Here is a 27,981-nt window from a genome sequence, read left to right on the forward strand (position 1 = left end):
GCCCATTGAGTTCAAAGTGCCGGGGGAGAATGAATGAAGACATCTTAGTCACAGGGCCCAAGACTCTAGGCCAAGGAGAGAGCGCTGGAGCCTTCCAACATCTGATGAGAGGCACAAAGGGGACGGGGTGGGGCAGGGAAGATTAAAAAGCAAGAGCAGAGCCCAGAAGAAGAGAGCATTTAAAGAAGAGTTGAAGAAAGCCTTGCAGGCAACAGCCCATGGCATCCGCTAGGGACGTGATTGGGAAACTCGGCAGGAGCGGATCCCACACAGGTGGGGCCAGAGCCGGCCTGCAGATGCCTGGGAGGGGGCCGGAGAGACAGCGAGTGTGGACACGCTAGAGAAGGCGCTGTGGGTGGACAAAGGGTGACTCACAGCTGTTGTCCCTGCCTGGTTCCTGCGCCCGTTTCCCCTTCTACGCTGCTACAAGCGTGATCGTGCAAACAGCAAAGATGCAGAGGTTCCTCATGAACATGGGAGCCTGGCCACACATGATGTTCTCCTTCCTCACGAGATCCTGTTTAAAACATAGAGCAGAACAATCAGAGGCAGCTGCGTGTGGGAAATAGCAACATGTTTTTGGAAGAGGGAAAGGAGGAGGAGGAGTAGTGGTGACTGGGCAGAGAGAAGAAAGACCGGGGTCTGCAGAGGAGGGAGCTGGTGACATGCCCAGCTGAAAAACGAGGCTCGGTTGAAAAGCTCTGCATACACTGGCTGGACTTGTAGAAACAGATTAAGGAGGCTCCAAAGGAGAGTGACTTTCACACGAAAAAGTTAAGAAAGGACCTCAAAAAAATTGATACAGCTAGCAAATATTTTCCAAAATGGATCTACCAAATGAATGAAATGAGAAAGTCAAACCTAAAGTGAAAAATAAGCATTCAAGGACCTCATATAACTCATAGGAAAATGTCTGCACCACTCCCAAAATTGGCCCTTGTTTTATCTCTGCTCACCATGTGAATTAGTATATGGAATTTATTATTAAAAGATTTTATTTCACTATAATAAATATGTATTTATTTTCCAATTTTGTGGATTGTTTTTTAAATAAAGCCCTAACCAAACCTCTGTCCCACTGTTTGTCCTGCTGTGTCGCTCACCTTTCGAGCCTGTTCTCTTTCTGTGGCCTTTTCCTGATGTCAAGGACTGTGGATGAAAAAGCTTTCCTAAGTCTCAGCACAGTGCAGCTCCTTGTCTACTGTGTTTGGTTTCTGCCAGGCAGAAATTCCTCTTAGCTAGAATCGTGCCTTTCTCAGCCTTGCATTTCTAGACTCTGAAACAATGCTTGGAACTTTCGATGGTTATGGAAAGAGAGAGAGGAGAGGGCATCTTCTCCAGCTTCGGGTGCAGCTCCGGGGCCTCCAGTCCTCCAGCCGCCTCGGGAGCAGCCTCCGCTCCAAGCCGCTCCTGCAGCCGAGTGCGGACTCTCCCACGCGGAAGCCGGGCCCTGGGGCACCTGCCCACGGGGTCACACGCGACCCCTCTGCTCCCGCCCCAGCTTCCTGGCCTGGAAGGGTCACCGAGGCTGGCACATGTCCCTTTTATCAAGATGACCTCCCACATTTCTGGGGTGAGGGAGCGAGGTGGCTCAGAAGTCCCTGGGGGCAGTGAGTTCCTATTGGAAGGTTAAAATAAAAAAAAGCAATGCAGTGTCTTGGGTGGGATCGTGGGACAGGAGAAAGACATCAAGAGTAAGAAAATCCAAATAAAGTATGTGGAGTTTAGTTAATACTATATCATATTGGTTCATTGGTTGTGACTATATTGTTTTAATGTGAGGTTAACATCTTGCAAGAATTAGCAAACGGGAACTAGATGTTGAGTATATGAGAACTCTGTGTACTATTCTGACAACTTTTCTATGAATCTGAAACTCTTCTAAAATTAAAAGTTTATTTTAAAAACGTTAAAAAGAAAAAAAAGAACCGTGCCGGCTGGGGGCTGCTGGGGAGCAGGAAAGCTTTGCGTCCAGGCTCCACAATTAGGATGAGCGTGTCCTCTTCAGGGATGCTGTAATTTACAGTGAGCTCCTAGAATGTTAGTGCATTTTAGCATTTACAATGAGAATGAAAATTCATTTCACAGAAATTATTAGGCATGTATCACATTCTAAGCTCAGAAAGCGTCACATTGAAATAGAACGTTACTCGTGTCAGTTTTAAAAACACTTATTGATTCCCCACACTCTTGGGTGCCTTAGAGTCCAGGAACCTACTTTCAATATCTTCCAAATTCCTAATAACACACACCTGCTCCGCCTCACGTTGATTTTAGCATAATAGACTACCAACACCACTTCCCAAACCAAACCTTAGGAGATTTTCCCACATATTAAAAGGCCTACGTGTTTACGTTTAAACTGTGACCAGGTGGTCCTGGGGAAGGGAGCGTCCAGGTCAGTTGTCAGGTCTGTCCCTGGGCACTGGAACTCCGGGGAAAGGCTGTGGCTGAGCCGAACATTCTCGCCATCCTAATCTTCTCAGCAGATGCAAGCTCACCCCAAGATCCCTCGCCTGGGAGAGCAGAGGGGCTTTTGAAGGAATGGAGCCCTGAGGCCGGCAGAGGGGCCAGTGAAGGCCATCGGAGCTGCCCTGCTGTCGGCGGCCGGGCAGGAGGACTCGGAGGCCCTCTCCACCCAGGAGCCCCCGCCGCCTTCCCACCGCGTCTGTCACAGTCAACCTCCGCTCTCCAGGGTTTCCTCCTCCGCTCTGCCCTGCTTCAAAGGCCGTCTGTTTCTCTCATTTTCCACTAGTGGGAAGTCACGTCGGCTCAGGCGCATGGAGGGCTGGGCGAGGAGCAAAGAGCCAGCCAGCCTCCCGGAGGGCCCCCCATGCCCCACCGAGCCCCAGCTCGCTGACGGCTACAACCTGGGCCAGCGGGGGCTTTGGAGCCCTCCGACCCCCATGGGCACCCCAGTTTTGCCTGGCCCACAGATGTCTACAGCTGGAAAGAAAACAAATCGGATAAACAGACGCATATGAAATGATGGTGCCAGATCAGATGTTCTCTTCCTTGTGAGACACTGAAAGGGATGCCTGGCTGGGGCAGAAGACAGCCTTCCTGGGCGGGATGCTTAGCGACCCCGCCTGCCCCCTGCCCGTCCCCTCTCTCACCCTCCTTCACTCAGAAAAACAAAAAATTGCTCCCCCCATTTCCAAATACTCTCCACTGGGATCCGTGCTACAGGGCCATGCACAGGGTAATGTGACAACAGCAGCCTGTTAGAGTAAGCCCTGTGCTGCCTGCTTCATACTTACCCCTAGATAAACTAACCTCCAGTGGTGGAAATCCAGGCGCTCGGTTAGGTGCATATTTGGGACCAGAGAGAACCTCCTGGAACTCCTCAAATCACACACGTAAGTGAGCCATTCATACTTCAGGCCAATCCTGGCCTAGAAAGAAGCAAGGGAATCCCAGTGACTTAAGCACCAAGCACATTCTGGTTCATCAGTGCCAATCTCTGAAGCTATGAGGCATATCCAAGTACCACACGGCACTTCTCAGGGTCCGCTGGAGGACACAGTGCTGCAAAGGGGGGTACAGCCATCTAACCTGTCCCTGCGTCCACCTTACACGGCGGAACGGCGCTAAGAGGCCGCAGAGTGCAGTCTCAGCTGGCCTGTCTCCAGCCGGCCTGGCTCCCGCTGGTGCACTGGGCACACTGCACTGCTCTACCCCCACCTGGGCCTGGGGGGGGCCGGGGTGCCTTCCGACCCAAGTTCCCACTGGCCGGCAAGTTTGAACTCAAAGAAAAGCCTTGCAAATCCGTTTCAGCCAAGGCAGAAAGGATACATGTGAGCATTTCCGTTTTCCAAGGGCGGCTCCTTGGAGGAGCTTCTGAGGCTCTGGGAACAATGTCACTATTTAAACTGATGGAGGAACCTGGCCAGTGCTGAAACCATTTTCATTTTAGAGTTCCTGGTAATTGTGCCCTTTGATACTGGTTTCTGCGGAAGGCTGAATTGGCCCCCGTGCCGTGTCCCAGTCCCTGGGGGCTGTCAGCACTGCCTCATATGGCAAACGGACCTTCGAGGTGGGGATGGGAAGGCAACCCCGGGCGTCCAGGAGGGAGGGGAGAGAAGGGGGCGAGGTGGCCGAGACAGGGTGAGAACAGAGGACGCCGCGGCCGGCCCTGGAGGAGGATGGCCTGAGCCCAGGAGGGCAGCTCTTCACTTGGGACAATGTCTTGGGGTGGCCTAAGGAACCCCATTTTACCAGGCATCAAGTTTAGGGTATCTGAAGTCACTAAGCATGTGGGCAGAAATCCAAGGGACAATACCGTGCATGAGCAGCACGTGAGGCGGGTGAGAAGCCAGCCAAGGTGGCCGTTTCAAGGGCTGGCACCACCATGGGGCCGTATTCTTGTCGTGCCCATACAGCACTCTTGTCCGGTCTGGCACTCGCTCCACCACTGAAAAGGACCTCGAGCACCCAGCGGAGACAAAGTCTATGATGCACTGGAGGTAAAGAGAGTTGACATTTGTTTGGTGCCTGTTCCAGGTTACCAATGCTGCCATTTTGCAAAAATACCAGAAATGGATTGGCTTTTATAAAGGGGGTTTATTTGGTTACAAAGTTACAGTCTTAAGGCCATTAAGTGCCCAAGGTAAGGCACAATTGGGTACCTTCACTGGAGGATGGCCAATGGCATCCGGAAAATCTCTGTTAGTTTGGAAGGCATGTGGCTGGCATCTGCTTGCTCCCAGGTTGCGTTTCAAATGGCATTCTCCAAAATGTTGCTTTTGGGGTGTTTTTTTCCTCTCTTAGCTGCAGCTCCTCTTCAAAATGTCACTTTCAGTTGCTTTCCAAAATGTCACTCTTAGCTGCTCTTGGGGCATTTGTCTTCTCTCAGTTTCTCCGGAGCAAAAGTCTGCTTTCAAAGACCTCTCCAAAATGTCTCTGTAAGCTGAACTCCTCTCTCAGCTCCTGCGCATTCTTCAAAGTGTCCCTCTTGGCTGTAGCAAGCTTGCTCCTTCTGTCTGAGCTTATATAGTGCTCCAGTGAACTAATCAAGGCCCATGCAGAATGGGCAAGGCCACACCTCCATGGAAACTATCCAATCAGAGTCATCAGCCACAGTTGGGTGGGGCACATCTCCATGGAAACACTCAATCAAAGAATTACAATCTAATCAACACTAATACATCTGCCTCCACAAGATTACATCAAAGATAATGGCGTTTTGGGGGACATGATACCTCCAAATTGGCACAGTGCCTCTCAAAATCTTTCAGGTGTCCACAGATCACCCAAGTATCTAACCTGGATATATGTTCCAGACCAGAGTGCTGCATAGAGTGACTCTATGGCTAGAGTCAGATATCCAAAGCACCTGTTCTATACAAAAGCATTTAGATAAACCACAGATAATACAAAAAATTGGCTGGAGAGCCACAGAACCATGAGACAGGGCCAAGTTATCCCCAAAATGAGCAAGTCGAGCTGAGGTGGCCAGAGTTTCATGGTGTGTGTTTATGAGACGTTCCTAAGAAGTAAACACTCCAGGAAGATGGAGGGGATGTGCTTTTTCCTCCCTGGGCATTTACGTAAAGCAAACACGAGAAGACTTTGAAGGGTGGACAGGAGAAGGTGGGCTGGCCGGGGCCGCACCCGAGGAAAGCCCCACTGATGGGCTCCCGGGTCCCCTTTGGCCTCAGATGTCCCAGACTTGGAGCCGAAGGAGCCAGCAAACCCGAGACGCCACTGGCTCTCCTTGAGGGCCCCGATTTTTCTCTGGTATTTTGCTATTTGGAACAGCGCTGCGGTGAGTGACCTCGTGCGTGTGCTTCGTGTGGTGGGCCCCTCTCTCACTGGATGCCCAGGAGGGGGCCACCGGGTCAGCTGAGTGCGTCCGAGCTCACAGGCGCAGCCTTGCTCTCCTCTGTGGGGGTTACCCCGTTTCCATCCCCCCAGCAAGGTCCCGGACTGCTGGGACACCAGACTCCTCCCCAAATGGTGGGTGAGAAACGGCACCTTAGAGTCGTTTCAAGTTCCATTGTTGTTATGAGTGATAGAGAGCGTCTGCTCCTACCCCTGAGGACCATTTGCGTCTCTTGTCCGTGAAATGTCTTGAAAGGGTTTTTATAATGCAAGACTTCACTTCTGCTGTGGGCCAGACAGACACACCAGGGTCACAAAATTAAGATAATCATGGTTTTCCTCAATGGCATTTCCTTTATGTCATTGTTTCTGTATTTCATTATTTTATTAACCAGGATTCTATTAGCAAGATAATGCATCCTGGGAGTGTCCTTGATAAAACGCGTCCTGATCAGACTCCAGGCCTCACGGCAGAACTGAGAAAACCATCGGGTAGAGAGGCTTTGTCTGGGCCCGGGTTCTGCCTGGCAGCCCCTCTGACCTGGGGTTGCGCCTCCTTTCTTCCTGCCCCTCTGATTACTTATTCCCCATCCTCCGGGTTCTTGCAAGTTCTCTTTGTGCTGATTACAGAAACACAAGTCTGTGTCTTTTCCCTCCTGAAGCTAAATACTTTTTTTTATTAACACCAGCAAGTGTAAAAAACTGCTCAAAAGGTGCAAAGTAAATGCATATCGAGTTAAATCTGCTCCCAAGGTGCTAACTCCAAAGAAAACTAAAGTGTCAGAGGAACATTACTTTCCAGAGTGGGCTGCTCATCCCCGAGTGATTTTCCATTTTCGCCAACCTGCTGGCAGGAAACTCGCTCGATACGGAGAGAGGTCGGGGGCACCAGTGACTCATGTGGCTTCACCAGGGACAGCCTCACACCTGCTGCCATGGCGACACCTGACGAGTGACTCACTCACACCTGCTGCCATGGCAATGCTCAACAGGTGACCCCCTCTAACCTGCTGCCATGGTGACACTTAACAGGTGACACTCTCACCTGCTGCCATGGTGACAGTGACCTGACCTCGTTGTGCTGAATCCACCTTGCAGATGTATTTTATTTTCAAGTTTGAGTAACTTGCACATATTTAAAACTCAGGAAATGAAGTGAACCAGTTCTATTTGAATGGGCCCGTGGTTTTTCTCCAATATTTTATTTCAAACGGGCTATCACGAGTGACTTTGTACAAATGTTGTTTTGAATGGTGATAAAGTCCTAGAATGGGAATGCTGGCTCAATAGGAACTTAAGATTTTTTCAAAATCTGAATATTTGATTCCTTTGGAGAAAAAGAGAGAGAATGAGTCTGGCCATGCGGAGCCCATCTTCTTCGTGGCCACAATCCATGGCAGGTAAGTAGCTGATGCTGCTCTTTGATGCGCTGTGAAGACTACCCCAGTCCCCGCCACACCCTATTATAAACCTGATTGGCTTGTCATTTTTGTTGCCCGTCTGCTACAGCAGACATCTGAATCTGCAGTCCCTGCTGTAGAAAGCAGCCTCCCCACCAAGTCCCCGCACCGCTGCCTTCATTCATGCAAACGGCCCCATGTCCCCCAAACTCTGCAGACATCTGTGCTTTTATTCATTCTGCTCTCTCTGCTAGGAACAGCCGTCCACCCCGCTTTCCCCTCCGCAGAATTCCTGCTTGCGCTTTAAGACCGTTTTGGGCACAAGACTGAAAAGCTGGCCGCCCCTCCTGGCCCTCAGCAGGCAGTGCATGCCCTGCCTTTCTCCCACATCGTTTTAGGCTGTGACCTCAGGTCTCTCCTGGGCGGGAGTGCAGGCCCCCAGCATCCTCTCGCCCGTTACATCGGAGTCGTTTCCTCCATGAATGCACCAAGTCTCGGGGTCAAGAAACAGCCCAGCTCCGGGGAGAGAACAGTGTTGCGATCCCAAAGACCTGCACCCAAAACTTGGCACTGCCACTCCTGCAGCCTTTTGGAGGCCAGTTTTTATTTGTAAAAGAAGTTAGTACACCATAATTACATGGAACTTTGAATAGGAAGTGAGACCTGGTAGGTTTGCATAGGTTAGTGTGAAATAGCGACACATCCCAAAGTAATTTGGACAGAGAATAAAAATATATACGGAGGGCCCCCCTGAGGAGCTGGGGGAAAATGCAGAGGTGTTGGGCTTCCTCACCTGTATGGTTGCTGATGTTCTCGCAAACAGTGAGGACTGGTGGTTTGATGTGCCGAGCCTTCTATCACGGGACTCAGCCTTATGAAGCTTGTTACTGCAAAGGGGAAGCTAAATCTGCTTATAATTGTGCCTGAGAGTCTCCCCGAGTGCCTCTTTGTTGCTCAGATGTGGCCTCCCTCTCTAACTAAGCCACCTCAGCAGGTGAACTCACTGCCCTCCCCCCTACATGGGACCTGACTCCCAGGGGTGTAAATCCCCCTGGCAACACGGGATACGACTCCCGGGAATGAAACTGGACCCAACATCGTGGGATTGAGAACATCTTCTTGACCAAAAGGGGGATGTGAAATGAAATGAAATAAAGCTTCAGTGGCTGAGAGATTTCAAATGGAGTCAAGAGGTCACTCGGGTGGACATTCTTATGCGCTATGTAGATAATCCTTTTTAGGTTTTATTGTATTGGAATAGCTAGAAGTAAATACCTGAAACCATCAAACCCTAATCCAGTAGAATTGAATCTTGAAGACACTTGTATAACAATGTAGCTTACAAGGGGTGACAGTGTGATTGTGAAAACCTTATGGATCACACTCCCTTTATGCAGTATATGGATGGATGAGTAGAAAAATGGGGACAAAACTAAATGAAAAATAGGGCGGGGTGGGGGGAATGATTTGGGTATTCTTTTTTACTTTTATTTTTTATTCTTATTCTTATTTTTTCTGGTGTAAGGAAAATGTTTAAAAATAGATTGGGTTGATGACTGCACAACTATATGCTGGTGCTGTGAACAGTTGATTGTACATCATGGATGAGTGAATACATCTCAATAAAACTGAAGTTAATTAAAAATTAAAATAAAAAAAAAAGAGGTTAGTAAATCCTGCCCTGCAAGCTTATCATGAGATTAAGATGAGATAATTTAAATAAAGTGCCCAATCGCACAGCTGGCAGCTGACGCAGACACATACATGAGCGCTTTGGTTGAGGTGTCCTCAACTCACACTTGAGAATCTGATAGCAGATGTGTAAGTAGAGAAATAACACTCATGGTTTAACCGAACGGATTGCCCATTTCTGAACCAGTTTTAACCACATAGTGACTCAACTGTATCATTTAAGTTTTTCCTGGCACGGATGTAGCCCGACAGGCCATCAGAACTGTGGTTCTGCAGCCCTGCTGTGGGTGGGAGCGTCCCCAGTGAGGTGCTGGCTCCTTATCCCGATACCTGCAAACACCGGAGGGTCACTGCAAAGGGAATGAGGTTCAGATGAGCTCGTACGCAGCAGGGGGCCTGGACCCATGAGAGGGGCTCCTGTCAGGAGGCCAGGGAGACGCACAGGCCATGGGGCGGCTGAGGCAGACGGAGGCCCAGGGACAGCTGGCAAAGCACCGGGAGCCAGGAGGGCCGGGGAGGGCACTGCCCGCGGGTTTCAGGCACCCAAGCCCAGAATGGCGAGGTGCCAAGTGCCTGCCGTGGGTCAGCTCGCTTACGGCGGCCCTGGCACAGCACGACACGCTCGCTCTCCTGTCCCTCCTCTTCAGGGCTGTCCCTCATCCTTTGCTTTCCTCTCAAAAGCAGTGTTTATGAACAGAGTGGTGTCCCCCTTCTCTCGAGCTGCTTGCTGGTAGCTGGGCTGAACGAGGAGGCGAGACGCAGGTTCCCTAAACTTTAACACTCTGACGACAATTTCCTGGCAAAGACTGAACTGGATCAGACAGAGGGTTTCATCAGCCCCAGAGAAGCTACAGAAATGTATGCAAAGCTCTTCTTTTCACTTAACATCAGAGGACATGAGAAATGAACACGGTGCGACAGAGGAGGGCCATCCCTGGGCACCTCCTGCCTCGGCCTTCCCAGTGACCAGGTCCAGGGCAAGCTGCTCTCCGAAGGCACTGAGCAGGGCCCGGTTCTGTCACCCCGTGATCCTAGGGGATGCCTCGGACAAGAAAGAACACGCAAGATAAACACAGCAGAAATTATCATTCCCCTCGTCACTCAGAGGGCCATCTGCTCCTGGGTTAGAGCCATTTCTACTAAATTCTCCAGCATGCTAATCGAGGGGTGACTGCCGGTGGGCGAGCTGCCAGGCACCAGGAAGATTCATCACTGTCTCCTCATGGGGTTCAGGCAAACGCTGACTGGAGCCCGCAGCTGCTGGGCCTGCGCCACCCACCCCCCCAACACAGAGAAACCGTATTCACCTGAGGAAATCGGTTCGTGTCAGTGTCTTTCAAGGGGTAAAAACACCTGGGACAGACTTTGCTGAAACACTTACCGCCTCTGTGCATGGTTCGACGACGCGCCTGCGTCTTCGCGGCCTGTCTCCCGAAGCCCATCTGGATGTCTGCACCGTCCCTGCTGGGAGGGCTGGGATTACAGAGCTTGGGGACACTTGGGGGCATGAAGTTTTGAGGTGTCAAAGTGCCTCTTTTTGGAGGAAATTAGAGAATTCAGAAAGAAGGTGGAAAGGAAACCTGCCTCCGGGTGTGTTTGTTACAGACTTTTTTCCAATGAACTAACACAATCACCATGTCTTTGGGCCTATGCTCACCAGTTTCTTCAAGAAAACTTACAGCCGTTCTCTTTTGTAACAGATTTTGTTGGAATTTAGGACCATGTACATTCTTCTCCCTTTTAATTGAGCATATTTGGATCAGCAGTGGATTTTAGCTGGAAGATATGCTGCATATCACAAAATACAAAACAAATTGTAGCTATTAATGGATGCTAACTTCAGGACAAAGTGGAGACAGTTTTCTTACTTGAGGCTTGTGTAGCTTTGGATACAGCCTCCTTCACTGATGGGATTTGGGGCTGATGTCTTAAGGATCAAACGCAGTGCAAAGAAGGAAAGTGGCCTTTCACAGCTGCAAACCTGCCGCGAGCCGAGCTCCAGCTGCAGGCGCCATGGCTCGCCGTCGGGCTCCGGAAGCATCTGCCTTGTGCACTCGTCACTGGAGGTCAGGGCGGCAGGTGGACGAGGTGGTCTGTCGGGAAGGAGCGGTGCCAGGGGCAGCAGCACCTTAATAAGAGAATAACCACTGGATTGGGCTGAAAATCTAGCCCAAAGAGCCTGGGATTATACTGGGTCTCCCCTCCCAGCACGCTTGGTGTCCTGACAGGTACATGCCAAGCAAACAGAACTGTCAGTTTTCCTCGGACTTTTCAGCACTGAAGCCGTTTCCCCCGAAGAGCTGGGGGGAAATAACAAGTGAAGGGTCAGCTCCGTGGTGCGCTGCTGCTGGGAAGCTCGGTGGCTGGTGGCCTGTGTCCTGGCTGAGGGCTCTGGGGGGTGTGCTTGGGAGAGCCCGTGACATCAGTGCAAGATGGTGAGTGTTTCCACTCTGGTAACGGCACAAACAGCGGAATAGCACACGCACGTGCACACATGCACAGTGCTCACATGCATGCACACAAGGTGCTCATACAGATGTTCACACGCACACACACATGCACACACATATATGCTCACATGCACATGCACTCACACTCACACATGCACATGCAGTGTTCACATACCTGTGCTCACACACACCCGTGATCACACACATGTATGCACACATGCTCACACAATGCTCACATACACATGCTCATGTGCACGCACACCAGTGCTCACACACATGCTCACACAGTGCTCACACACACATGCTCATGTGCACGCACACCAGTGCTCACACACGCTCAGTGCTCACACACACGTGTTCATGTGCACTCACACCAGTGCTCACACACACCAGTGCTCACGCACATGCTCATGTGCACGCACACAAGTGCTCACACACACCAGTGCTCACACACACGTGCTCACACACACATGCTCATGTGCACGCACACCAGTGCTCACACACACATGCTCACTCACACACACGTGCTCACAGTGCTCACACACACGCTCACAGTGCTCACACACACGTGCTCATGTGCACACACACCAGTGCTCACACACCCATGCTCATGTGCATGCACACCAGTGCTCACACACACCAGTGCTCACACACACGTGCTCACACGCACATGCTCACACAATGCTCACACACACATGCTCACGTGCACGCACACCAGTGCTCACACACACGTGCTCACACACATGTGCTCACGTGCACGCACACCAGCAAAGGTTCTAAACGCAGCCGGCGAGGCGGCCCGGGGAGGCGGCCGAGGGGAGCGTGATGGCTGCAGGCGGCACCTGAGGGTGGGGGCTCGTTTCCCTGTGACAGTGTCAGGTGTTCGCTTCTGAAACCCGCGGGAGCACCTTTCCCTTTTCTGGGTTTTTGTCGTTGCTGTTTGTTTTGCTCTGTTCTTTATTCACAGGGAATTTATGTTTCAATAGCATGGACACATCCCTGACATGCTGTCCTCTGTCTTATTCTTTACTCAGGAATAAACCAGAGCAGGACTAAGGAGTAAGATGCAGAACTGGAGTGGGTTCCTCGGATGTAACTTGACGGGCAGGGGTCACCATCACCAGCCCGTGTGGCGTTAAATGAGTCCTCTGAGGGTCCCCTAAAGAAGAAACGGACTCTCCAAGCTCTGAAAGGAATCAGACGGTCAGTCAGGAGGTTGCAACTGGACTCAGACTTCCCTGGGTTCAAACTTGCAATTTGCTGCCCTCTCCCCACAGCCTATTGGCAGGAGCCCAAGAAAGCTGGTGCTGGGAAGGCAGCTGCGCGGTGAATCCCACCCCGACATACGGGCACACGCTGGCCTTACAGTCATGACGCGACACCACCAACGCCAAAGGGCAGGTGACCGGTCGCTCCTCCATCGGTGTCAGACAGACCCCAGTGACTTCCCTCCGGAGAAAAATCAAAAAGTGGAGGAAATAAACAGTCATACAGGAATTCCCTGTTATTTCCCAAAATACACGAAGTAAACAGCTTAGGATGCTTGAAAATCTAATTCATTAAAGAAATTAAATATCCGAGGTGACATAAATGAAGAGCAATGCATTATCCTCTGAGTCAAGTAAAGAGGAAAATAATGAACTACTGTCAGCAGCCCACTACGGGAAAATAACTGAAAGTATATTATAGCAATGGTTTGCACTGAATTTATAAAGGTGGCACTTATGACCCTTCTTAGGAGGAAACGGGCTTTGGGTTGATTCCAGCAATCAGGCTGTTCGGGTCCCCTTTCCTGAGATGTGTGGTCGTGGCTGAGGATGCACCGTGCGGCTTCGTGCTACAACAGGTTGCCCGACCCTGGCCTTCTTGGTGATGTCTGCTAAGCAGCTGGGATGCACAGCCAAGATGAAGCGGTGATTTGTGCAGAAAACATTGTGTGTGCTCTCGTGGCTTGCTGTAACAGCAGAGCAGCTAATTCAGAGGGGGTTGCTAGAAGTTCATACTACAGATGCACCCCAACTCAGCTGTGCCCTCATTCATTTAGCAGTTAGTGTTGCATACGACTGCGGGGTGCACAGATGATTAAGACACACGTCAATGCCCTGGGGAAGCAGGCAGGCATGGAAACCAACAACTGCCATAGAGCGTGGTCACTACTACAGGACAGGTTGCAGCACAGGGGGTAGGTTCCCTGCGGTGCCCTGCGTTTACCGAGCACCAGCGACCTGCAGACAGTGCGCCAAGTATTCAGAATTTAAAGGTAAATAAAATCCTGGGGCACTGGCTCAGTCTGAGGGATTCCAGGGCAGGTCTCCTGGAGAATCTGGCAGGATGTGCTCACCTTAAATGATGAGAAGGAGCTGACCAGTTGGCAAGATGAGAACAGGCCTCCCTGGCTGTGAGCAGAGGGTGCGAATGTGTGCTGGGATGTGCTGGGATGCAGCAAACGTCATGGCCACAGTGTAAGATGCAGCTGGGGCTGTGGTGACAGGTCCGGATTTCAGAGGGATTGGACTGTCTCCCACATCTGTTCTAGAAAGGCCTGGAGGGCACTGGCTGAGAGAGATACTTTGGAGGCAATTGCAGCAACCCATGAAAGGTGAAAAGGCATTTTTCATGCTTTCATTCATTCAGCAAATACTTTATTGAGCATATACTAAAGGTCAGGCACTGGTCCAGGTGCTGGGAATCAGCAATGAACAAAATAAACAAAGACCTTCCCTCAGTGAGGTAACATTCCAGTGCAGAAAGATGGAATTTTAATAAAATAAGCAGGCATGACAGAAAACTTTGGGTCTGGGGGAGGGGATTGGGCACTGGTTAGACTTAGAGACCCGTGGGCTTCAATTACACACCCCCAGAAGGCTGGGTCCTGGGCACCAGGAGGCAAAACTTTCACTTGATGTAGGATATTTGCATAGTTGCAACGTATCTTCCCCAAATATTCAGTAAATACTGAGATGTATTTGCCAGAGTTCTCCAGGGAAACAGAACCAATGGGATGTATTTATGATATGAGTGTGCATACACACATACACACACATATATTTATACATCTGCATTTATGTAAATATTACGAGATTTCTTACAGGAGTTGGTTCACATGACAGTTGGGATGGGCAAGTTGGAATTCCGTAGGGCAGACCACAGGCTGGGAGATCCGAGGAAGGTTTCGATGAATTCCCTAGGAGAAGCTGCCTGGCGGAAAGAGAGATGGCAATCCTTCCTTCTGATGCTGACACCCTCAGTTCTCCCTTTCAGGACTTCAGCTGATTGGACAAGATGTCTCATTGCCAAAGGCAATCTCCTCAGATGATTACAGGTGTAACAAACCATAGACGCAACCAACTGGCTGATGATTTAAATCCACAAATCACCCGCCCAGAAACAACCAGCCCAGTGCTTGCCTCACCAGACACCGGACACTAGAATGTAGCCAATTTGACACATGAATTTAACCATCACAAAGAGAAAAACATCAAATTTACAGTCGCGCATTCTGGAAGACATCATCTTAGCCAAGGGATCCTGGTTAACACACAAGAAATACATCTTGGCTTCAGGTGCCCCCTGATATGAAACACTGGAGGGGCATATCACTCTGTGGAAGCCCTCCCCGCAATGCATCATTTCAGTGCAATCAGGAGAAAACGTCAGGGAAACCCACACTGAAGGCCAGTCTATGAAAGAGCTGAGCAGAACTCCAAGAAAGTGCCCCAGTCATGAAAGACAGGGAAGGACTGAGGACCAGGCAACGACGGGAGGAGACGATGCTGAGAGTACAACTGAACACCGTGTGGGGCCGTGGACAGAAGACATTGGTATAAAAACTGGCACAATCTCCCTAAACTCTAATGTAAGTAACAGTATTGTAGCAAGTCAGTTTCTTTGTTTTGGCATTTGTACGGTGATTACCCAAAACAAGAACATAAGGGAAAGGTGTATACAGAAGATGGTTACACAAGGTGTTAAAGTACAGGTGAAGGGCACGCAGGGTCCCTGCACTGGCTGTCTGTACCTGTGGAAGGTGTTAAAGCACAGGTGAAGGGCACGTGGGGCCCAGCACCAGCTATGTGCTGGTTTGAATCTGTTATGCCCCCCACAAAAGCCATGTCCTTTTAATCCAGTCTTGTGGGTGCAGACTGATTTTGGGTGGGCTCTTTTGATTAGATTGTTTCCATGGAGATGTGACCCGCTCACACTGTTCCTGTGGAGGTGTGACCCCGCCCATTCAGGGTGAGTGTTGATTAGTTTACTGGAGTCCTTAAGAGAGCTCAAGGAGAGAGAGCGCGCGCAGAGCTGACAGACCCAAATGCTTGGAGTTACAGAAAGATGTTTGGAGATGCTGAGCTAAGAGACAAAGCCCAGAGTTTGCCTGGAGAAGCTAAGAGAGGACCACCATATGCTTAGAGAGAAACACCCTGGGAGAACTAGCAAGGACACACAGGAGCTGAGAGAGAGAAGCTAAGAGAGAAGCCCAGGGACATTTTTGAGAAAGCCATTTGAAAGCAGAACTCTGGAGCAGACGCCAGCCACATGCCTTCCCAGCTGACAGAGGTGCTCCGAATGCCATCGACCTTTCTTCAGTGAAGGTATCCTCTTGTTGATGCCTTAGTTTGGACACTTTTATGGCCATAGAACTTTAAATTTGTAACCGAATAAATCCCCTTATAAAAATGAATCTGCTTCTGGTATTTCGCATAACGGCATCTTCAGCAAACTGGAATAAGCTGTGTGTACCTGTGGAAGGTGTTAAAGCATGGGTGAAGGGCACACAAAGCCTCTCTGAACTTGTGAAATTCTTCTTTAAGGCTAAAATTATCTCAAAAAAGAAATGTAACTGTTAAAAATAACACAAGCACCAGTGTCCTCATTGTGGTTATGAAGGGAGTCAAGACAAAGACGAACCAAGAAAGATGAAACTGAAAAGGAAAGGCCATTGGTGGTGGCTGCGGGACGCACTGAGTTTCTCTTCTCTCATGGGCTGGCAGAGCCCCTCTCCCTGCTTTGGCCCTTATGGGCGGTGTAAGGTGGCACGAGGTCACTGCCAAGCCCGCCCTCTAAGTGACAAGCCGCTGCTGATGCAAATGCCAACCGCAGGAGAAAGCTGTCAGAGGATCAGGCACCATCAGTGTACCAGGTGGCTGAGAATGGCCCAGAGGTGGAATCTGCCCCCTTTGGTGAACACTCTGGGCTGCTGGGACTTCAGGGATCCATAAAAGTAACGAGGCATTAAAGCAGCCTCAGACGAAGGGGCAGGAGAAGTGAGAGTGGGGGAAATTCAAATTAACCAGTCCTGCTAATGCTGCATTCACTCAATGTAAATCAATTACTGGAGGTATTTTCCTCCATGTCCCTGAGGTTTTTCTTGCGTTGATGAAGTGCGAGAGAAGGTCACTAACCCGTTCTCTGATGCTCCGGCAAGGGCTGCGACTCTCCCTGTACTGGGGTGAGAATGGGGCTTCGGGTGGAACGTGGGACCAGCGTGGCCTCGGGCTGCAAATAGGAACCAGCCTCTCACGGTTCCCTGCAGGGCTATTCACAGGTGGATGCTGGTGCAAGGATGGGAGGACTCTGATGGAGAGAAGCAACCCCAAGACCAGTGACTTGGAGCTGGAAGGGTCTTTAGAGATGATGTGGTGCAGCCCCTCACTTCTGATGTGAAGAAACTGAGGCCCGGAGCGATCACTGGAACTGCCTGAGCCAATTTCGTGGTGGAGTGGGTTAGAACTAGATTTCCTGCCATCGGTTGCCATTTTAAAGACGATGATTCAAGTTGCCCGAGGTGAAGGATGCCTGGGAAACAAATCTGAAACAGCATCTAAGGTGTGAAATGAAGTAGAAACTCAAGTTGTGCCTTCACTCTGACAGGCTCAATTAGGAAGGAAACACAGAGCTTCACTCACAGGGAAAACGCACACATTTTCTTTAAAGTGGATTTTTAAGTAGACACAGAGAATGATCAGATCCCCCGGGGGAAAACAGGAAACACTCACAATGAAAGGACAAATCGCAGCTGATGCCCCAGAATGCGGTTTTGAGACAAAGACAAATGGGAACTCTTCAGACAGTTCTTGGTGCTATGCTGCTAGTTACATAGAAGCATTGGTTATCAGGGTTTAGAGTATGTGGGGTTTCTTTATACTGTTTATGTAAATAAACTGATGGGCTCCTAGGTAGAAACATGTTGTATCAGTCCAGTAAGTAATAATAAATGACAGCAAGCTACTTTGAAACAAGCTGTAAATAAGGTTGGATATTCAGAAATACATAGACTTTATGTCCCACAAGACAGTCATACAAAAGTATATAGTAGAATGACGATAAAGTATGTTGGTAAGCCAGAGGGAGGGAGACAAGAGAGAAACACCTAACACAGAAGAAAGCAGAAAGGTTAAAAATAAAAAGATAGAATACAATACACCAGAAAATATTTACCAAAAGAAAGCTAACATAGCTACTTCAGACAATGTAAACTTTAAAAAAAAAAACCCTATTAGTAATAAAAAGGCTTCATTATGTAGTCATAAAAAGAATAATTCCCTGGGAAAATAAATTAAAAAAAAATGATTCTAAAGTTGTATGCACAGAGTAGCATAGCCTCAAAATATATAAAGCAAAATTGACAAAGTTCCAAAGTAAATTAATGTATCCATACTTCCTTCATTAAATAATAGCTTAAGGATACCAATATTTTAAAGATATAGAATCTCAAATACACAATAAACCACCTTATCAGCTAGAGGATACTCATTCTTTTCAGGCATAAATGGAACATTCACAAAACTGACCATATATCGTTACAAAGCAAGTCTTAATATATCGGCTAATCTGTAGCAAAAATACTTCATTCTCTGCTTACCATGAATTAAGTTAGAAATCACTGCACAAAATAATCTTCCCCATAATTTGTAAATTTAAAAACAGACTTCAAAGGAGAATCATTATGGAAATAAGAAAGTATTTGGAGCTGAATTATGATTAAAATGCTACATTTCAAAACTTAGATGATGTAATAAAGTGGCCCTTAGAGGGGAATTTGTAGACTTATACAATGAAAGAAGTATTAAAAAATAATGAATGAGAGAGGACTGTGGGAAGATGGCATTGTAGGGAGCTCAAGGAATCCATCCCTCCACCAAAGCAATGACTGAGCTGGCAGGAGCTGTCTGAGTCAACTGTTTTGAAACTCTGGAGTCTACTGGAGCACTGTGCAGCATTCAGGAAGAGCTGGAGGAAGAGGCTGGTGAACCGTGGTAAGACGGTGAACTTCAACCTCCTTGCAGCGGCAGTGACCCTCCATCCCCCAGCTCATGGCAGGCAGCAGTGGGGACTGGAGTGCCGGCTCCTGGCAGAGCTTGTGGGTGCAGGGTGGGACATAAAGAACCAGTGCTCCACATGTAGGGGTGAGTGACCGGATCGCTCGTCATTGCCTTTGATCAGTTACTTCTGCTCACTGGGGCAGGCTCTGAGGGCAGCCACTGTTCCACCCCCTGGGACAAAGGCAGCAGAGGTATCTCAAAGACAGCAACCTTCCTAAAATGACAGAAAACCGTTAAAGGGCTGCATCAACTGGGCACGTGCTGGATTAAGACAACACGGCTTCAAAAGCTGCAGAAGCACCTCCTGGTGCCCTGGCTGACCCCTCCTCCCCCTCCACAGTGCAGGAGGAGCCAGCTTGTCCTCCCATTGAGGGTCCCCAGCTGGTCTGGGGAGCAGGGTGGCCCCTGAGTGCATGTGGGGGTGCATGTGTGCTGTGCCATCTATCAGGGGAAGCCTGAGAGACTGAGCTGGAGACTGGCTGGGGTTCGCCCTCCAGAGTTTGTCCTGAGGGCAGAGCAGCTGCTTGGAGCAGCTGGGGCTGCATGAGAGACCCTCAGGTGGAAGTGGCCTGGGGCACAGGACCACCTGCACTCAGTCACCCGAGAGAGCACCCGGGAGGGAGGGGGCTATTTCAAAGGAGGTAGAGGGCCACTCACTCAACTCCTGTACACGGCAAAGGCGAGTTCCCGACACCTCTAGCCAGCACAAGCCCATGCACTTTGCATTTGCCTCGGGCTGATATTCTTTACAGGAAGGATAAGAAGCTCTGAATAAACCAACGGCCAAAGCAGGGCCAATGTGAAAAGACTGTGAAAGGTGCTTTGTGCTTTGATTTGTTTGTATTTGCTCCTGCCATGCAAGAAAATCTCTGTCATGTCACTAACGGATACAAACTTAAGGAACAGACAGCTCACGAACCAAATCCCAGCATTAACACTTCAGATATTAAAATGAACAGTGTGCAACAGAAGATTACAAGACAAGACTGAAAATGATGAACCATTCAAAGGAAAAAGATAAAAATCCAGAAACTGCCAACCAAGAGGACCAGATCTTGGACTTACCAGACGAAACTTTTAAAAATTGACCTTCAGTGTGCTCAAGTAGATAAAGGAAAACACGGAGGAAGAACGAACGGACATGAAGAAAACAACGAAGGGACAAAACGCGAATGTCGCTGAGATTCTCAGTAGGAACCAAACAGAAACACTAGAGTTGACGAACACAATACCTGAAAAGAAAAACTCCCTAGGGGGTTTCAGAAGCGGGTTGCAGGTGGCAGAAGGAAAAAGTCAGTGGTCTCAAGGACAAGACATTGCAAGTTTCAGGCTGAGGAGCAAACACAGAAAAGAAAAGAATAGAAAACAAAACCTGAGATGGCTATGGGACACCATCCAGCATCCCACTACACACATTACAGGAGAACCAGAGGGAGAACAAGAGAAAGGGGCAGAAGGAATATTCAAAAAAATAATGGAAGAAAACTTCCCAAATTTAACAAAAGACTGACTATGCACACTCAAAAATCCCGGTGAACCCTACAGAGGATAAACCATGCCCAGACACACAGTGGTCAAACAGTCCAGTGCCAAAGTTGAGGAGAGAGTTCTGAAAGCTGCAAGAGCAAAGCAACGAATTAAGTACAAGGGAATCACAATAAGATTAAGTGTCAATTTCTCATCAGAAACCATAGACGCAAGAAGGCAACAGGATGAAGTATTTAAAAAGCTGAAAGAAAACAAATGGCAACCAAGAATTTTATTTCTGGCAAGACTTTCTTTCAAAAATGATGGTGAGATTAAAACATGCCCAGTTAAACAAAAGCTGAGGGAGTTCATCACCACTAGACCTGCCCTACAAGCAATGCTAAAGGGAGTTCTTCAGACTGACAAGAAAGGACGCTAGACAGTGGATCAAAGCAGCATAAAGAAAGAGAGACCTGTGGTAAAGATAACTGATTGAGTAATTATAAATCCCAGTATTACGGCAGTGTATTGTCTGGTATGTACTGCCACTTCTTACTTTCTACAGGTGCTAAAATGCAAATGCATAAAAAGGAATGATAAATTTATAGCTTTGGATATACAATGTACACAGATATAATTTGTAACAAGTATAAAAATAAGATGGGGGAATAGAAGGGCATAGGAACAGTGTATGTGTGTGCTACTGGAGTTATATTGGTATCAAATCAAATATGATTGTTAAAGATTTAGAAGGTTAAATTTTAACCCTATGATAACCAAGAAGAATATATTGGAAATATATATTCAAACAGAAATGAGTAGGAACTCAAAATGGCACAATGTACCAAATGGTACCATATAAAAAAATCAAATAAATATGAGGGGGTATCAATGGAAGAACTCAGGGTCAAAAAAGATATAAGACTTAAAAAGACAAAATAGCAAATAGCAGCATAAAGTCCTGCCTTAACAGTAGTTAGTTTAATTGTACATGGATTGGACTCCCCAGTCAAAAGGCAGAGCCTGGCTGAATGGATAAATAGGCATGACCCAACTATATGCTGTTTACAACAAACTCTCCTTAAATTCAGAGACATTAGTATGTTGAAAGTGAAAGGATAGAAAAAATATACCATGCAAGTTGTAACAAAAAGAGAGCTAGAGTAGCTATTCTATTTCAGATAAAATAGACTGTAAGTCAAGAACAGTTATGAGGGACAAAGATGGTCATTATACACTGATAAAGGATTCAATTACGCAAAAAGACATAACAATTATAAATATATATGTACAGAGCCCCAAGTATATGAAGCAGACACTGACAGATTTGAAGGGAGAAATAGATGGTTCTACTTTAATAGTAGCAGGCTTTAACACACCACTTTCAATAAGGATAGAACATCTAGACAGAAGATCAATAAGGAAATGTGAGACTAAACCAACACAGCATCCAACAACAGAGTACACATTCTTCTTGACTGCACATGGATCATTCTCCAGATAGACCATATCTTAGGTTACAAAGCATGTCTCAGTAAATTCAAACATATTGGAAATATATCTTTTCCAACCACAATGGAAGGTAGCTAGAAATCAGTAACAGAGGGAAAATGGAAAATTCACAGCTACGTAGAAATTAAACAACATACTCCTAAATAACCAATGGGCCAAAGAAGAAATCACAAGGGAGATTAGGAAATATCTTGAGGCAAATGAAAATGCAACACAACCTACAAAAACTCATGGCATGCAGCAAACACAGTGTTGAAAGGGAAATTTACAGCTCTAAATGCCCACATTAAAAAAGAAAAAAGATCTCAAATCAGATCCCTAACCTCAAAACTGGAGGATCTAGAAAAAGAAGAGCAAACTAAACCTAAAACAAGCAGAAGGAAAGAAATAACAAAGATTAGAGTGGAGATAAATAAAACAGAGAATAAGAAAGCAACTGAGAGAATCAACGAAAACAAAAATTGGTTCTTTGAAAAGATGAATAAAATTGACACACTTTTAGCTAGACTGACGAAGAATTAAAGAGGACACAAATGACTACAATCAGAAGTGGAAAAGGGGACATTACTACCAACCCCACAGATATAAGAAGGACTATAATACTATGAGCAACTGTACACCAATAAATTAGATAACCTAGATGAAATGTGCACATGCCTACAAACTGCCATGACTGACTCTAGGAAAAATAGATCTCAACAAATGAATAACCAGTAAAGAGATTGAATCAGTAATCAAAAACCTCCCAAAAAAGAAAAGTCCAGGATCAGATGAATTCACAGGGGAATTTTTACCAAACATTCAAAGAAGAATTCACACCAATCCTGCTCAGACTTTTCCAAAAAATTGAAGAGGAGGGAACATTCTACCTCATTCTGTAAGGCCAACATCACCCTCATACCAAAGCCAGATAAAGATACCAAAAGGAAAGAGAACTGGAGTCAAATTTCCCTCAAGAATATGGATGCAAAAATCCTCAACAGAGTATTAGCAAACTGAGTCCAACAGCTAATTCAAAGAATTAAACACCATGGTCAAGTGGGATTTATCCCAGGTATGCAACATAACAAAATCAATTAATGTAATACACCTCATTGATAGAATAAAGGGAAAAAAACAACAACACATAAGTATTTCAATTGACACAGAGAAGCATCTGACAAATACAGCACCCTTTCGTGAATAAAACACTTGGAAAACTAGGAATAGAAAGAAACTTCCTCAACATGATAAAGGGCATATATGAAAAACCCACAGCTAACATACTAGTTAATGGTCAAAGACTGAAAGTTTTCCCTCTAAGATCAGAAACAAAACAAGAATGCCCACTGTCATTCAACCTGAAGTTCTAACCAGAGCAGTTAGGCAAGAAAAAGAAATAAAAATAATCCAATTGGAAAGGAAGAAGTGAAACTTTCCCTATTTGCAGATGACATGATCCTATATACAGAAAATCCTGAAAAATCCAAAGAAAAGCTATTAAACCTAATACACTAATTCAGCAAAATGGCACGGTACAAGATCAACATGCAAAAATTGGTAGTGTTTCTGTACTCCAGTAATAAACAATCAGAAGAAGAAATGAAAGAAATTCCATATACATCAGCAAATAAAATAATCAAATATCTAGGAATAAATCTAACCAAGGAGGTAAAGGGCTTGTACATAGAAAACTAAAAAAACATTGCTAAAAGAAATCAAAGAAGGTCTAAATAAATACAAGGACATTCCATGTTCATGGACTGGAAGACTAAATATTGTGAAAATGTCAATTCTACCCAAAGAGATTTACAGACTTAACATAATCTCAATAAAAATTCCAACAGCCTTCTTTGCAGAAATGGAAAAGCCAATCATCCAATTTACATGGAAGGGTAAGGGGCCCCGAACACCTGAAGTCATCTTGAAAAAGAACAAAATTGGAGGACTCATACTTCCTGATCTTAAAACTTATTGCAAAGCCACAGCAATCAAAACAGCATAGTACTGGCACACAGATGGACATATAGACTCACGGAATCAAATTGAGAGCTCAGAAATCAACCCTCACATCTATGGCCAACTGATTTTTGACAAGGGTGCCAAGTCTACTCCATTGGGAAAGAACAGTCTCTTCAACAAATGGTGCTGGGGAAATTGGATATCAATATGCAAAAGCATGAAGGTGTACCCTCATATAATATACAAAAATCAACTCAAAATGAATCAAAGACCTAAATATAAGAACCAGGACTACAAAACTCCTAGAAGAAAACATAGGGAAGCATCTTCAGGACTTTGAATTAGGTAATGATTTCTTAGACTTTATACCCAAAGCGCAAGCAACAAAATAAAAAATAAATGGAACCTCCTCAAAACTAAAATTTTGTGCATCAAAGGACTTTGTCATGAAAGTAAAATGACAACCTATACAATGGGAGAAAATATTAGGAAACCACATCCCATAAAAGTTTTCAATATTCAGAATATATAGTTCTACATCTCATTGACAAAAAGAAAAATCCAATTAAAAAATGGCCAAAAGACTTGAACAGACATTTCTTCAAGGAAGATTTACAAATGGCTGGAAAGCACATGAAAAGATGCTCAACATGATTAGGTACTAGGGAAATGCAAATTAAAATGCAATGCATTGAGAAGCCATTTCACACCCACTAGAATGACTGCTATTAAGAAGCGGTCAGTAAGCGTTAGAGAGGATGTGGAGAAACAAGAGCACTCATTCATTTCTGGGGGGAGTGTACATGGTGCAGCCACGGTGGAAGGCTGTTTGGTGGTCCTTCAGGAAGCTAAGCACAGAATTATCATATGACCTGGCAATCCTGCTACCAGGTGTATACCCAAAAAAAGAATATTAGGGACTCAAACAGATATTTGCTCACCGTTGTTCATAGCGGTATTTGCATGTGCCAAAAGATGGAAACAACCCAAGTGTCCATCAACTGATGAAGATATAAGCAAAATGTGTTATATACACACAATGGAATATTATTCAGCCACAAAAAGGAATGAAGTTCTGATATGTGCGGCAACATGGATGAACCCTGAAGACATCTGTTGAGTGAAATAAGCCAGATGTAAAAGGACAGATATTGTATGATCTCACTGATATGAAATAATTAGAATAAGCAAACTTGTAGAGTCAGAAACTAGAATTTATGGGGGTAGAGAATGGCAAGTTAATGCTTACGTACAGTTTCTGTTTGGGGTGATGGAAAAGTTTTGGTAATGGATGGTGGTGATGGTAGCACAACACTGTGAACATAATTAACATCTCTGAATTATACATTTGAATGTGGCTAAAAGGGGAAATTTTAGGTTGTGTATGTCACTAGAATAAAAAAATAAATTAAAAAACAACAACTATAGGACTATACAACACAAACAGCGCACCCTAAATTAACCACGGCCCGCATGGAACAACCACAGAAGTGCACACAGAACTGCCCTCGCAGGGCCCCTGCTATGACCGCAGGCACGGCCTCCCTCCCGTTTCCGCTCGCAGTCCTCATTGTCCCCACTGGATGATGCTTATGGCCAGTTCGAGGCTCTGTGTTAATCTCCTAGGCAGAAAGAACAGGTGACAATTTTAGCAGCTTTGAGGACCTGAGAAAAATGGATTTTTCTTTCCCTTTGTAGCTCTTGTGAGGACCCAGGGCTAGAGTTGTAAATGGAACACAAGGCAGCCTCTGCAGAGATCCCCGCCCGCCGAAAGGGCTGCCGCCGTTCCTGGGGGAGGCTCGCGGAGCTTGAGGAGCCCCCCAGGGAGCGCAGTGGGTGGGGGTCCCAAGTGCAATCCGCCTTCTTTCCCACGTCACCTCCTCTGAGGTTAAATCCCGACTTCCTGCGATGGTTGCCTCTAGCTCTATGTACTGTCTATGCTTTTCCTGCTTTGTGTGACAGCCTTGACAACTCCAAAAATGACACCGACAGAGGTGTCTCTGAGTAACTGCACATGAAGGAAAGGTGCTGTTTATGCTTGAAAACAAAACAAAACAAAACAAAAAAACCAAATGCACCGTGCGCTCACCAGGCTCCGCAGGCACGCAGAATACCCCAGCACCCTCTCTCCAGTGGAAACCGGGAGGATGGGGGATCGGGCCCCCCGCTGGCCTCTCAGCCCTCCACTCGGAGAGCTTCGCCCTTCCTGAGGCCCTAATTACTCCTCTCAGGGCTCCGAGGGAGTTACGGGGTCAGAGCTGCCGGCTGCTAACTTCTGCAGTGCAACAAAGAGCCTAAAGGTGCAGTTTAAGGTGAGTGAATCAGCAATGACTTGAATTCTCCTCTGTTGCTGAGAACGAGTCAATGCAGGTTTGTGCCGATTGAGTGAGAGATTTGTAGTAATCACCACTACATTTTAATTTCTGGCATTTTTGTCCCCAGGCCTAGTTACTTGTCTGAAACAGTGTGCAGTCGTGCCGGGGCAGGGGTGTCGCTGTGGAGAGTAGATGGGATGTGGGGAGCCGGTGAGGGCGCTGAGAACACACAGAGAGCAAGGGCGAGACTTCCCGCCCCATTCTGTGCATCCCTTTCCTGTCTTTCTAACTTTTAGACTCTCCATTCCTCTAACAATTCCTCCCTCAAATTTATTTCTCAACCTACAGCAAATGGGCTCCATTTTCCGCATCACGTCACTGAAACTGCCCGAAGTGTCCAGGGACCTCCTCTGGGCTCGTTTCCTCCTCAGGACGTTATCTGCTCCCAGCCCCCAGGGTCCCTGCGAGTCAGACATCACAGCTGGCGTGAGCACCCCAAGGTGAAAGCAGCACAGTGGACTTAGGCCCAGTATCTACTGGGGAACAAAGAGGGAATCGATTGATTCTGCCTGAAAGGCTCTGCCCAGGCCGTGAATTCACAGAACGTTCTTGGAAGCCTGAAGGTGATACCTTAGACAGTTAAGGGTGATGCTTCACAACAGAACGGGCACACACGGGTGGCCATCGGGCACTTGTTACGCTGTCCAGTTACGGGCAGGAGCCCGAGCTGAGACGTGGCTGACAGTGGCTGCGGCAGTCAGCAAAGACGTCACCGTGGGGCCAGGCGTGTGCGTGGTCGCCTGTGGCTGGGGGTCGTCTGACTGGCTCAGGGGGGCCTGGGCCTTAGTTACAGGTGGCAACAAGACTAGGCCGGCTGAGCCCGAGTCCCCAGGGTGCAAGCAGACACACAGGGTGCTGCCTTCACCAGCGGGCTGCGCGGCTCTAAAGAAGGTAAGGTGCTGTACGGTCTTGGAACCTCACTCTTGAGAAGAAATTTTTGTCCTCCAACTGAGTTGTTTTGTAGAAAAGGAAACCAAACCCCCAGAGAAATTAAAATGAGTGACCCCAAATGCCATCTCAGCAGCGCTGGGTTCACTTCCATCTTCCGCCACACCAGGACCAGGATGGCGACCCCAGCTGCTTGGCCTCCACGTGGGAAGTTGCTGGCCCAGCGAAGGCCGCCCACGGCACAGCTGTGAAGGCTGAAGGCCCAGCACCTGCTCCTCCAGAAGCTTCTCATGCATGTTGGTCCAACTCAGCATCCTCAGGTAACATAAATACGATAATTACACTACATGCAGTATAGTAATACATGAGCTACTCAGGAGGAAGAGTGGTTTATTCAAGAGCACCCGGGAAGGAGTGCTATGGCTTAAAGTTTCAGGCAGCTCCGAGAGGGGACAAGTCAGTGAAAATCCTCACTGTGCTTTCCGTCTTGGCATGGCAGAGCTGCTGCAACCCGGAAGATGGAGGAAACGTCAGGATCCGATTCTAAGCTGCCAGGCACGCACCTGCCAGTCCTGGGGGCTGGAACTCCGGAGGAGGAAGGCCTGGTGGAGGCCCAGCTTGGCGCCTTCAGCCCACTCAACACCCTGCTTCTCCGTAAGGAGGGTGCTAAGAGCCCTCAAAGGCTGTCGGGAGCCGCCGAGACAAGGAATGAGAGGACCCTGGCGCGAGATGTGCCCTGTGAGGCTTTGTCCCTTCTCTCTTTGTTGAGGCCCCAGAGCTACCTGTCTGGCTTGGATGGGCTCCCAGCCTTCCTTCGTTCCCAGGACCGGATCGGGGGAGATGTGGGAGGCACTCACTTGGGCACAAAATGTAAGGGGCTCCAAATGCAGAAATCAAGACACAGAGTATTTAATGCAATGTTTTAAGAAAATCCAGGATGAACACAATAACAAAAACTTAAGATGGGACCAGCCCTGTATGCGTGTGCATGTAACATGGCCTCGCTCGCCTCACCCTAATCCTGGCCTGTGCAATCCTGTCTTAAAAATTTTGACATTTTGTTCATCACAGGTTTCTACATTAACTTTTTCATAAAATATGATTTATCTGG

At 47.4% G+C, this 27,981-nt stretch overlaps 1 protein-coding gene across 10 annotated transcripts in view; it reads right to left on the reverse strand.

Annotated features, from left to right (window-relative positions):
* Positions 1–329: 329 nt before the first annotated feature.
* NHLRC3 (NHL repeat containing 3) overlaps positions 330–27,981 on the reverse strand; it is a 52,378-nt gene continuing 24,726 nt past the window's right edge. For 2 of the 10 annotated variants that reach the window (XM_037800008.1, XM_037800011.1), the window contains exon 8: positions 14,008–14,563. In XM_037800008.1, the coding sequence (XP_037655936.1) occupies positions 14,428–14,563 (136 nt within the window). In that variant the 3' untranslated portion in view covers positions 14,008–14,427. Of the gene's footprint in view, positions 518–2,005; positions 2,034–8,904; positions 11,044–14,007; positions 14,564–18,004; positions 18,902–27,981 lie in introns of those variants that run through there. The other 8 variants (XM_037800010.1, XM_037800016.1, XM_037800015.1 and 5 more) reach the window with 8 other exon arrangements.

This window comes from Choloepus didactylus, chromosome 12, assembly GCF_015220235.1.
Source record: "Choloepus didactylus isolate mChoDid1 chromosome 12, mChoDid1.pri, whole genome shotgun sequence".
In the NCBI taxonomy this organism is placed as follows: Eukaryota; Metazoa; Chordata; class Mammalia; order Pilosa; family Megalonychidae; genus Choloepus; species Choloepus didactylus.